This window comes from Geotrypetes seraphini, chromosome 6 (genome assembly GCF_902459505.1).
Source record: "Geotrypetes seraphini chromosome 6, aGeoSer1.1, whole genome shotgun sequence".
Taxonomy (NCBI): Eukaryota; Metazoa; Chordata; class Amphibia; order Gymnophiona; family Dermophiidae; genus Geotrypetes; species Geotrypetes seraphini.
In genome coordinates this window covers 87,144,397-87,156,579 of record NC_047089.1, presented here as the reverse complement: position 1 = coordinate 87,156,579, position 12,183 = coordinate 87,144,397, and the positions used below count along the sequence as shown (strand labels likewise).

At 41.6% G+C, this 12,183-nt stretch overlaps 1 protein-coding gene across 9 annotated transcripts in view; it reads right to left on the bottom strand.

The window, feature by feature from the left end:
- The window catches only part of MYCBP2 (MYC binding protein 2), a 977,923-nt gene that overhangs the window by 565,473 nt on the left and 400,267 nt on the right, over nt 1–12,183 (bottom strand). For all 9 annotated transcript variants that reach the window (XM_033949399.1, XM_033949405.1, XM_033949401.1 and 6 more), the window contains 2 exons: nt 11,434–11,525; nt 2,651–2,785 (listed from right to left, as the gene is read on the bottom strand). In XM_033949399.1, coding sequence (XP_033805290.1) covers nt 2,651–2,785; nt 11,434–11,525 — 227 coding nt within the window. The remainder of the gene's footprint in view (nt 1–2,650; nt 2,786–11,433; nt 11,526–12,183) is intronic.

Here is a 12,183-nt window from a genome sequence, read left to right as displayed (position 1 = left end):
TTCTCTCAGGCTTTATTCCTCGGACAGAGAGTTTGGTTTACCCCGATGTGATTAAAATCACTCAAGAACGCAGAAAATGAGATAAGAAGTTAAGGCATTAGGGGCTTCTATTTTACTAAGCTACCCATGTAAATGTTTAGTTAAGTATGCTGGAACTAAATATACTTTCTTTTCACCTGATCAGCTTAAGACCTTTCTAGACACCAAAAAGCTGCTCCATTGAACCAGGGATAATTAATTTTGAATTTGCAGATGTTGGTATAACCCGTTAAGCATATGCCTAATTGCTATATATGACTTTATCTGATGATCTTGTCTTTTGAGTTCTCCCTCTTTATGAATTTGTGGTCTAAGGAAGAGATTATGAGTTGCTTAAGATAGTTAAATTTCCTCTTTATGATGTATTAATACCTTATTCTCTGTATTACCAAAACAAGTGAGTACTTGTAACTTTATTGATAAAATGAATAAACATAAAATAAAAAAATAAAGGGAGTCTAATTTTCTATCTGCCACAGGAATGAGCAGAGGCATTTCCCAATTTTTAAACATTGTATCCCTCATTAAATTGTGGAATGGAAATTTCAAACAATCTTTGGGGATTTTTTCAAAGTCCAAGGTATCAAAAAGGTCAGCCTTCGATTCAGACTCAATTTTGACTGGCAGAGCTTTTCCCATCTGACAAATAAATTTAATAGAAGATAAACTTTCTGTCGGTACCACGGTGCCTATCCGATGTGGAATGAGAAGAGGTGCTGTGAAGTTGAGGCAAAGGTGACTTAGTAGAATGACGACGGTGAGTCAGTACCAATGGAGAAGAGGGAGGAACTTGGAATATTTGTGCCTGAAGCATAACTGCTAACTCCCTTTGAAGTAGCTTTTTATCTGATCTTGAATGGTTTGTGCTGGTACCATAGATGATGGCGTTTGGCATGCATCAACTGACTCGATGCTTGAGAAGATGCCACAGTGTGCCTAGTCGTTGAGGCATGAGAACACTTTTTAGCATTTTAAGGAGATGATGCTGGTGGTGTCGCAGGAGTCGACACTGAGCAGGGTGCCAATGTCGACGTCAATGCATCCAGAGAATGGTACTTGTTTTGGTGCAGGTGAATTGGACATCCCAAACAGCTTCTCCTGTTGCAAAATCCAAGCCTTCAAAAAACACTTTTGAAGATTAGAGCACCGGGCACATGAGTCCACCCAATGCTCAGGACCAAGGCACTAAAGACACCAATTATCTGGATCAGTGACTGAAATGGTCCTGTTGCACAGAGTACACTTCTTGAAGCCACTATAAGGCTTGGACATCAATGGAAAAATAGTTGCAGCAAGGTCGAAGGAATCAATCATACCAGATGTTGAGTGATCACAAGCCTGAAAAAGGGGCGATGCCGAAAGCCTTCAAAGAGGCCCAGAAGGCCAAAGGCTGGAAAAATTCAAATACAAAAAAATGAATTAAAATTAAGAAAATAAGAAACAGAAACAACAGGAAGGCAAGGAAAACTGAGGAGAAACACACACTTGGAGAGACTCCAAAAATACAACTTCTTAGCTCCACAAAAAAGAAGAACTAATGGTCCCGTGAGCCAATGGCGTGCAAGAAGATACTTGTGCATGTATGGTTCGGGCGGTCTCAAAACTTCTAAAGTTGTTAAAGTGATGGTATATTTTTGCACTGTCCATACCAGGCCTCCATGGATGATGTCACCCATTTGTGAGAATATACTGCCTGCTTGTCTTGAGATAAAAGCACTTATTTCAAATCAGGAAAATCCAAAATGGCCACCGTGGGAGTGATTTTGATAATTAAACATCCCGGGAAATTCACATCAATTAATAAAAAATAGAGATTTTAGGATTTCTGGAGTAGGGGGACCTAGGCCTCACTCCCAAACCTCTGAAAACCCAATTCTGGAGACTCCCCAAAATCGATCTCACAGGCTGTCAGCCTGTTACTCACTGTGCAATGCTTTATGCTGGGAGCTGTAAAATGGAAGCTGAAACAACTTACAGGGAGATCTGCCTCAAGAAGCCCTGTAACCTTGACTGCCAGTTTTCTGATTGCCTCTTGGGCCAAATGCCTCAGCCAGAGACATCCACCTCACCTGGAAACGCATCACATGCAAAGAGGTGGAGGAACGCATTCAGCCCCGATCCTAGACACAGAGCCACACAGCCTGCGCTTAAACTCACTAGTAGACAAATCTGGGGTGAGCCATGCTCCCAAGAGAATGGTCCCTTAGCACCAATCAGTGAATGCAAGCTGTCCAGGTGGGTGTACTGCAAAGCAGCCAACCCCCTGGAAACAGACTTTGCCAGTAAAGTGTGCGATCTCCCACAGCCAGAGCTGTCCCTGTGGGGTACCTCTACAGCATTAAAACACAAATCTGCAAAAATACTGAAGTTACAGAAAAAAATAAACACGAGCAGAAAAGACTAGTTACTACTACTGTTTCGCTTGTAGGAAGACAACTGGAAGTCAGAGAGGGGATGATCTCGTGAGATAGGACTGACTACCCACTTGTCCAGTGATAGAGTGGGATTGTAAAAGAAAAAAGCTTTATAAAATTACCCCTCAAACAGGAAAAGCCCTTTTAATACATCTGGCCATACTTGTTTCTTTTCATGAATAAAAGAGATTAATTACCCATCATCTGTAGTAATAGAAGCCTGGCCATGAGAGCCACAATCACTACTAGGTCCAGATACACGAGCCCAGGCAACATACCACCAGCCAGCCTGCAGCAACACAGGCTCATCAAACATCATAGCATATTTTTCTCTGGTAAGAAAAAAGAAAAAATAGCTGTGAAAAAACATGAGTAAAATTTGAAAAGTGAAGTTTAAGCAAATTAAAATTAAATGGTAGCTCACTGCCCCTACTGAACAGGAACTATGTTCATGGTAAGCATTTCTATTCTGCTTAGACATGATTTATACATTGCACATGGGAGACTGTAGAATTACTCATGAATTTTTTTTCATTTTTGAGGATTATGATATTTATCCTAGATGGTTTACAAAACTAATGTCATGGAACAGTTGCAGGTAAAGAGACTGAGAAGCTTAAAGAGAAATTTTATAATGCTGAAAGAATTTCAAAATGGGCTTGCTAAGTGAACCCTAGGCCTTCAAAAGAAATCAAATAGCAAAGACAACTGAAAATGCTTTAAAGCTAATTTAATTTTTTTTTTAAGTGTACTTGCTTGTAAATGCTGAAAGATGACCAATAAGCAGAGCCTGCTTAAATCTTGTGAAATAACCAATATATAGAGATCAGATTCTATCCCAGGACATTATGAGGGGAATAATCTAAACTTTAAAACATCCAAAAAGCTGCCTAAATCATAATAGCAGGGATGTCCAAGTGCCGATAATCAAAACTAACTTTCTGGATTTTCAGCAGCATTTCTAAGCTGGTGTGCATCCAGAGCTAAAAGGGTGTGTTGGGAGGTATGTTTTGGATGGGCTTAAACCTGGACATCCTGAAGCAATAATCAAAGCTTTCCCAGGACATCCTAGGCAGAACTTACATGCCAGGAGTTAGACGAATGTAAAACAGGTATAAGTGCCCTAAAGGTGACTGAACTGACAAGATGACCACTGGAAGGTTTAATGCATAACCCCCCCCCCCTTACTCCCCCAGTGCTCATGATCCCTTCCCACCACCCAAAGAGAGGGGAAAAAGTAAAACACAGGCTTCCCATCAGCTGATTGCAGGGGAATCTCGATCAGCTGAGCCAGTTTTGGAGAGTTCTGCCGGCTCAGCCGATAGGGGACTCCTCAGCCAGGATTAGCTGAACCAGCAGGGAGATCCGATTCATCTCTCCATCCCCTTCCCTCCCACCGTACCCACAACCCACTAGACAGAGACCCCCGCCCTAAACTCTACTCCTCCAACATCCCCCGGACAACCCATACACCCCCCTGTACCTTTCCTCAGCACCATCGGCAGAAGGGATGTCCACTCCTTCATGCTGCCAGACCCCATCGAATCCCGACACCCCACCCCAAATCACAGCACCCTTCACAAACCCCCGGGGAGCCCACCCCAACACTCCCTGAACTCCCGACACCCCTATACCTTCAATGACAATCAGGCAACAGGGATGCCCACTCCCTACCGTCAGCAGGCCTGCCTTCCTAATGGCTTTCCCCTTCTTGGTGCATCCTGGAAGGGGCCTAAGGAGCCCGGATGGGCCTAAGGATCCCGGTTTGGCCTAGGCACTTGAGGCCCCTCCCATAGGAGTGGTCTTAGGTGTCTCCCTGGTGCATCTATTGTGAAGTCGGGCCTGCCGGTGGGAGGGAGTGGGCATCCCTCCTGCTCTATTGTCATTGAAGGTAAGGGGTTGATGTCAGGGTGGGGTGCTGAGAGTTCGGGGAGTGCCACAGTTTAGAGTGGGGTGTCGGGGTTCTATGGGGCCTGGCAGCAGAAAGGAGTGAGCATCCCTGTCAACTGTGTTGAGGAAAGGTATGGGGTGAGGGGCATGGGGGTTGTCGGGGGTCTCTGTGTAGCGGGATCGGTGAGTGTGAAAGTGAGGAAGGGAGTTAGGGAGGAATTGGATGCCTGTAAAACTTGTTTTTGTGCATTTTTGATGTGGACATTTTTATTTTTGAAAATGGCCAAAAAAGATAGAAGTCCTAAGGACCAAAATAGGTCATTTTCAAAAATAAAAAATAGAGGTCTGGCTGTCTTGAAAATAGACATTTTCTGTACTGGATTTCTGGACTTTTTTTCCAAAACATCCAAATTTTACTTAGATATCCTATCAAAAATGCCCCTCCACGTGCATTGATTTTCCTTGAAAACAGCAAATGCAGAAGGTCAAAAATAATCAGTTTTATCACTGGAAAACACATATTTTTGAAAATGCATCTTAGCCATGAAAAGGATTCCAAGAGGCTCCACTTTTTTTTCAAAAGGATATGAGACAGTCAGTTTAAAAACTTTGGTTTCAAATTACAGGCCTATCTCGCTAATCGATGTAGATGGGAAAACTTTTAGCTAAGACATTGGCTTTACGTTTAGCTAAGGCTCTCCTTTTTATTATTGACATGCACCAAACTGGGTTTGTTGCTAAGAGACATTCATCTAATAACACCAGATTGGCTTTTCACATGTTAAATTTAACAAAAGCCATGAACGATCCGGTTTTTTCTGTGTCTTTGGATGCCTTTGATCGTGTAGAATGGACCTTCATGTATCAAGCATTAGATTGGTTTGGCATAGGTTCAGGATTTATATAAATGATTCAATCATTGTATAGCTCCCCTGCTGCTAGATTGTATATAAATAATAATTTCTCAGAGCGTTTTAATCTACAAATGGGGGTTAGACAAGGCTGTCCATTATCTCTTTACTTTTTGATATTGTATTAGAACCCCTGTTATTAGCGATTCAGCAAGTGACGGAGATACAGGGTATTCCTTACTCAGATCGGGAATACAAAGTCTCTGCATTTGCAGATGATATATTGCTTCATTTGAGAAATCCAGAAACAACCATTCCATGCTTACTTGAATTGATTGAGCAATTTGGAAAATTTTCAGGATATAAGATAAATTGGAGTAAATCAGAAGTTCTTCCACTAAACGTACATTGTACAAAAGGTTTATTTGATTCATTTCCTTTTGTATGGCAGGAGGATGGATTAAAATATTTAGGAATTTGGATAAAAAATACGCTGGAAGACACAATAAAAGAGAATGAAAAATCTTTATTACAGAAGGTAACAGAAATGTGCGAGCAATGGAATCCTTTACATCTTTCTTGGTGGGGGAGAGTCCAAACTATTAAAATGATGATATTGCCTGTGGTTTGTTATCAAATGGGTATGTTACCATTTTTTTTAAGGGTTCTTTTTATAAAAAGTTAAACAATATTCTTACAAAATTTGTTTGGCTAGGTAAAACTCCAATAATCGCTTTAGTACCTCTACAAAAGCCAATTACAGAGGGTGGGGTAAATTTTCCTAATTTTTATAGATATCATCAAGCCTATATTTTGTGCCAGGGTATGTATTGGGTCCTCCCAGAGCTCAATGACAATATCCCAGATTGGTTGTGGTTGGAATGTCGATTCATGTTTCCACTGCGATTATAAATCTTCACACAAAAAAGTATTCCAATATATACCCACTACTATAGAGGAGAGAAGTAAGATAAGTAATTTATAAAAGGAGAAAAGACCTCAGTTTCTTCCAGGGAAAGACAAAAGTTCACCTGGAGGACCTCTATGTCTGCCACATTCAATTACAGGCAGCATAGGAAAAAACATCCTTGGTCAAAAACTCCATTATAAGATTATATCTGAAAAACTGTTAAACTGCAGTCCAGAATATCAATAATCACTTATCTCTTTGATTCACTGTCCTCAAGGTGGGAACTGAATCCAAACAGTTCAATTGATATTTCACCACGTTGACTTTCTTCCAAACATGGGAAAGGATATATATATAAGACTCCCGACAGGCCCTGTTTCGCTAAAAGAACGCTGCATCAGGGGAGGTCTCTAAAAGGATACAATATCACCATATAAATATTTTTATATTACTTTTTTATTGCATTGAAATATTTTGAAAAAATATTTATATGGTGATATTGTATCCTTTTAGAGACCTCCCCTGATGCAGCGTTCTTTTAGCGAAACAGGGCCTGTCGGGAGTCTTATATATATATCCTTTCCCATGTTTGGAAGAAAGTCAACGTGGTGAAATATCAATTGAACTGTTTGGATTCAGTTCCCACCTTGAGGACAGTGAATCAAAGAGATAAGTGATTATTGATATTCTGGACTGCAGTTTAACAGTTTTTCAGATATAATCTTATAATGGAGTTTTTGACCAAGGATGTTTTTTCCTATGCTGCCTGTAATTGAATGTGGCAGACATAGAGGTCCTCCAGGTGAACTTTTGTCTTTCCCTGGAAGAAACTGAGGTCTTTTCTCCTTTTATAAATTACTTATCTTACTTCTCTCCTCTATAGTAGTGGGTATATATTGGAATACTTTTTTGTGTGAAGATTTATTATATTCCTCTTGCTGCGGTGGATTAATTTTCCACTGCGATTATGTCATGTTCTCAGTATCAAAATGCCTAGATTGTATAAAGAAAACAGAATTTTGGTGGATACATGGAAAACCTTACGATATGTCAGTAATTTAACATCTATTCCAATATATAAATCAACAAATCAAACTATATGGCTAAACTCCAAGATTCAAATTGGTGGATTTAAGGCCATCTGGAAGCATTGGATGATTGCAGGGATACGTATTTTGGACGATGTTATTTCTAATGGTAAACAACTTGATTTTTCACAGTTGGAACATAAATATGGTCTTAATAAATCACAAAGCTTTAGAAGGTTGCAACTGAAGCAGGCTATTCAGGCAGGGTTCCCTGAATGGAAAAGTCTTAATCAATATAGTTTGGAATTTTTATGCTTTCAGGTGGACTTCCCAGGCCACCAGGCCACGCAGTGGTATAAAGTGATAAATGGATTAATAAAAAAGAAGCCTAAAAATGTAATGTAATGTAATTTATTTCTTATATACCGCTAATCCGTTAGGTTCTAAGCGGTTTACAGAAAATATACATTAAAATTATAAGTAAGAAAAGGTACTTAGAAATTCCCTTACTGTCCCGAAGGCTCACAATCTAACTAAAGTACCTGGAGAGTAATAAAAAAGTGAAAAATAGAGATAGAGGAAAAAAATAAGAAAATAAACATTCTAACAAGACTGCATTGATCTAAGTACTTTGGAAGGTAGAAGAGAGGAGAGAAAGGAATAGATGCAGAATGGAGGAACCGTTGAACAATAGAATTCTGGAGAAATTTAAATGATAGAAATAGAATAGAACAAAACAAAACAAGTGGCAAAACAATGAATAAGATTAAAAATAATTCATAAACTGGAAAGAAAAAGAAAAACAAAACATTGTCTTCAATCCACGGTTTCAGCGTCAGTGATGAAGTGGAGCAAGTAAGTCTTGGAGGAGCGACGACGTTCCCAGAAAAAGGGCTTCTTCAGGGAAGAGACTTGGTTGATAGTCCCAGGATGCCCTTGTCTCCTCCTCTGCGATGGTCTCCTCCATGCATTCCTCCCCACGACACACCGCCCATGCTCCAGCCGCTACCCTGAACGGCTGCTCCAAGGAGACTGCCCCAGATGAGGCCTATGGTGACTGTAAGAATTCCTCTTCTGCGGAAAAGCCGCCCGTTGCTGTTGTTGGTGTGTGTTGGTGCCGCCGGAGCCGGGGCTGACAGGGGACCCCTGCTTTGCTGCCGCTGCATTCATCACAGCGCACAGACTGTGCGACACCGGCGAGAAGCCCTGGAGAAAAGCCGGGCCGATGGGACTCCGGGGTAGAAGTTCTCAGACTCCGGGACGGGCAAAGCATTGATCAGGCCGCTGCCGCCGGAGCCAGGTGCGCAGGAGACAGGCGGAGGCGGCAAAGAGGTCTGCACCGACCACGGAGTGCTGAAGCCGGACACTGAGGGTGAGGCGGAGCCTCCCAGGGCCGGGGGACCAGCCATCTCCTGTCTCGGCAGTCCACTTTGAAAATAAGTGCCATACCTTCAAACTTAATCTTTCTGGGTGGTTTCCTTCTTGGGCGACGCGGTCCCAACATCTTTCTCCTCGCCCCGCCCCCCTCCAGAAAAAGGAGGACGGATTGAGACATGGCTTTTATTGCCATTCAGTGGTGTAGTAAGGGTGGGGGGGGGGGTCTGCCCCGGGCACCATCACCCGTTCTCCTCTCCACCCCACTACTGCCCCCTTCCCATGTACCTCTTTAACGTACCCAGTGCGAGCAGCAACCTCAACCTGCTGCTTGCGCCAGTGTCGGCTCATCCTCTGATATTTGGAGCATTGAGATTAAGCATCAAATTACTGTGTCTCAATGGCCACGAATTTGGTCTTGGAGGATGAGATCTACAGTGTCCGCATCTATGAGATAAACTTGGCTTTTTTCTTTTACACAGAACATTTTGGACCCCAGTTTGATTACAAAAGTTAAATAGCTCCAAGTCTAATAGATGCTGGCATTGTAATTACATTACATTAGTGATTTCTATTCCGCCTGTGCCTTGCGGTTCTAGGCGGATTACAAATTATAAGAGATCTGGACATTACCGAGAGAAGTAATCTTGAAGCAGGGACTCTAGATCACTTATTATTCTATTGTCCCTTTATTTTGGCCTTTTGGAAATCAATTTGGGGTCAAATAAATTATTTACTGGAAAATCCTGTGGCATTATCGTATGATACAATTTTATTTGGTATGTCAATTTGAACAAAGAGCCAAATTTCATCTAAAAACAACAGGCTCCTAATGATTATGACAGGGGTCGCCATACAACACATCACAAATAATTGGAAGACTTGGAGTAGACTTAATTATAGTTTTTGGTGGAATTTGTTGTGTCACATTTATAAAATGGAAAGAATAGCTATACAAAAAGGGAATTATAATAAATTTAAAGAGATTTGGGGGCCATTGAAAAATTATTGCAATGAATAGATACCATTTTTCCACTATAAGTACGATTGCAAATGAAGGGATGGAGTGGGGGGATTCTGAATTTTATTAAATGTTTAGATCAATAGAAAAAGATATTTATATGATATATTTGAATACATATGTTATGAGAGGGGTGGGAGGGAAGGGATTAGATTTTATGTATTAATGTTAAAAAGAATAGAAATTCAAGTGATGTATTCAATTTTAAATGTCAATTATTTATACACTTGATGTAAGATGTAGAAATGAATAAAGAATTTTAAAAAAACCAAAAACTGGAGGCTCCTTTTACTAAGCTGTGTTAGGGCATTAACGCGCGGAATAGTGCGCGCTACACGCTAACGCCAGCATTGAGCTGGCGTTAGTTCTAGCCGCGTAGCACGGGTTTAGTGCGCACTAAACTGCTGCGTGCACTAAAAACAATATCGCAACTTAGTAAAAGGAGCCCTGGGTCTACGGGAAATCCATGGAATTTTTGCATTAGAACATTTCTATGATGATGGTAGTGTGAAGCCTTATGAAGATATCAGGATGGTGGTGGGAGATACCTGGGAAGCACAGTTTGCTTATCATCAAGCGGGACACTATATCGCCTCCCTCGACAGAGCACACCCGAGTATACGTTTAGGATCCAAACTCAGTCAGTTCTTTTCAACAGAACGGGAGGAATTTCTATCGGTGTCCGGGCTTCATAAGAGCATATAGCTATTGCTGTTCGATAAAGATTTTGCAACAATACATCGGGGATGGGAAACTGAACTGCAAGTGAACTTGGGACATTGGGATATGGGGCGCACTCTTCGCTAAACGCCATCAGTGTCGGAGTGTGCTTGGTTACGAGAAACATATTGCAGGGTACTGTTGCGGTCTTATTATACACAAAAACAGTTATATTATAGTGGAGGTCACCCCTGTGTATTGTGTGGGCTGATGGAGGACACATTGGAACATGCTTTTTGGCATTGTCCCGTTATTCAATGATTTTGAAGACGCATAGTGATTTATATGTCTGGACTGATAGGTAGATCAATTTGGGGTACATCCTTACAATTTGTGCTCAACCTGCCGGAGGCCTTTGGGACTTTACCGAGGGGCAGCTTGACCTATTGCAGGAAGTTATGCTTATTGGCTCTTAAGTGTATATTACAATACTGTAGGGTCGAGGATCCGCCCGCCTTCTGGCACTGGCAGAATCAGTTGTACAAACTGGCCACTTGGGAGGCTCGTGATGCGCGAGGGTCACGGAAACTGAAGTTATATTCGAGAATCTGGGACCCATATATACAATCTTCTCCTTATGCTCTTGTCTTAATATCTACAGAGAGTGTCTTAGTGGCGGGAGTGGGGTTCTTTTTGCTTAGAGGGAGGGAGGGTAAGGGTCTCTTGGGGGGGATTTGGGAGGGTAGTGAAGGGAGGTATTCTGTGAATGGGATTGCAGAGTGGCCCTGGTAGAGATTAACCCTTGCATTAGGTCCAGTTTGGTTCATGTAAAGGATGGGTATTGGGTGAGAATCCTTGGAATTTGTTAGTATACTGTTGTTCAGTTCTGTTCTTATTGGACGTTGTGCTCTATATTGCTCCTTCTGCATTAGGCGGAGTGGGGGGATGGGGTGGTCTATAAGGTTTATAGGTAGCTATGGTATTCAATATTTGGTGACCGGACTTCAGTTTTGTTTTGGGTTTTTTTGTATGCTATGTATCTCAGTCATGAGACCTGTATGTAGATCATGATATATCTGATGCCCAGTTTCAAACAATAAAAACTGGGTCTACAAATCTAGCTCATAGAATTTAAAGACAAACTGAATATAAAATCTCCCTTACTTAGTTTCCCTTTGTAAAAGTACAAAGAAAATATTTCCCAAACTCCCCGCCTCCCATCTAGGCCTGAGATGCAATAGTTTACCTGGCTGCACAGTCATATGCCAGGACATCAGTCTCTGCAAGAAGATCTCCATCGGTCTCATGATCTCCCCCATCTGGACCCAACTCAAACAACTAAAAGAAAGACAAATATAAAGATCTGTTTAGCTGGAAGGGGGGGGGGGGGGGTTCCATACAGCAAATTTCAGCTAACATTTTTGAAATTGATTCAGAAAAATTTCTCTGACCAATAATGTCATCATTTGTGGTGCTGCTGCTAACTCCATCCCCAGGCCACATTCGACATCTGCTGTAGATGTCCCCTCTGCCTCACTAAAATAATATAATCTTCCCTCTCTGCTCAATTGTGGAACATTTCTAAGCCTTCCCAGAATAAGATCACCCTTTCTTTACTAAAGCCCAATGAGCCATTCCCACTCTTCACCTTCCAGCTACTTAAAAGAACTAATTGCAGACTTCCTGATCCATATCTGTCAAAAGCAAGAGCAAATTTATTTTTACCCATACTTTCTCACCTCTGGTGCATACTTTAACTATGCTTCTCACGCGCAATCCCTCCCGATAGTATCATAGAATGAGGATGAGAAGAAGCTAGTAGAAGCAGACCTAATTCCCAGGTAATTTGACCACACAGCCCATTCCTAGGACAGAACTGCCCCACGTCTCATTAATCTAAGCAGCACCAGGTGCCCACTTCTTTCCCCTTCCCCTCTATGGCTCCTGTACACCTCTTACTCCTGCTACCAACTTTTCCCAATCTTTCTCTTCATCC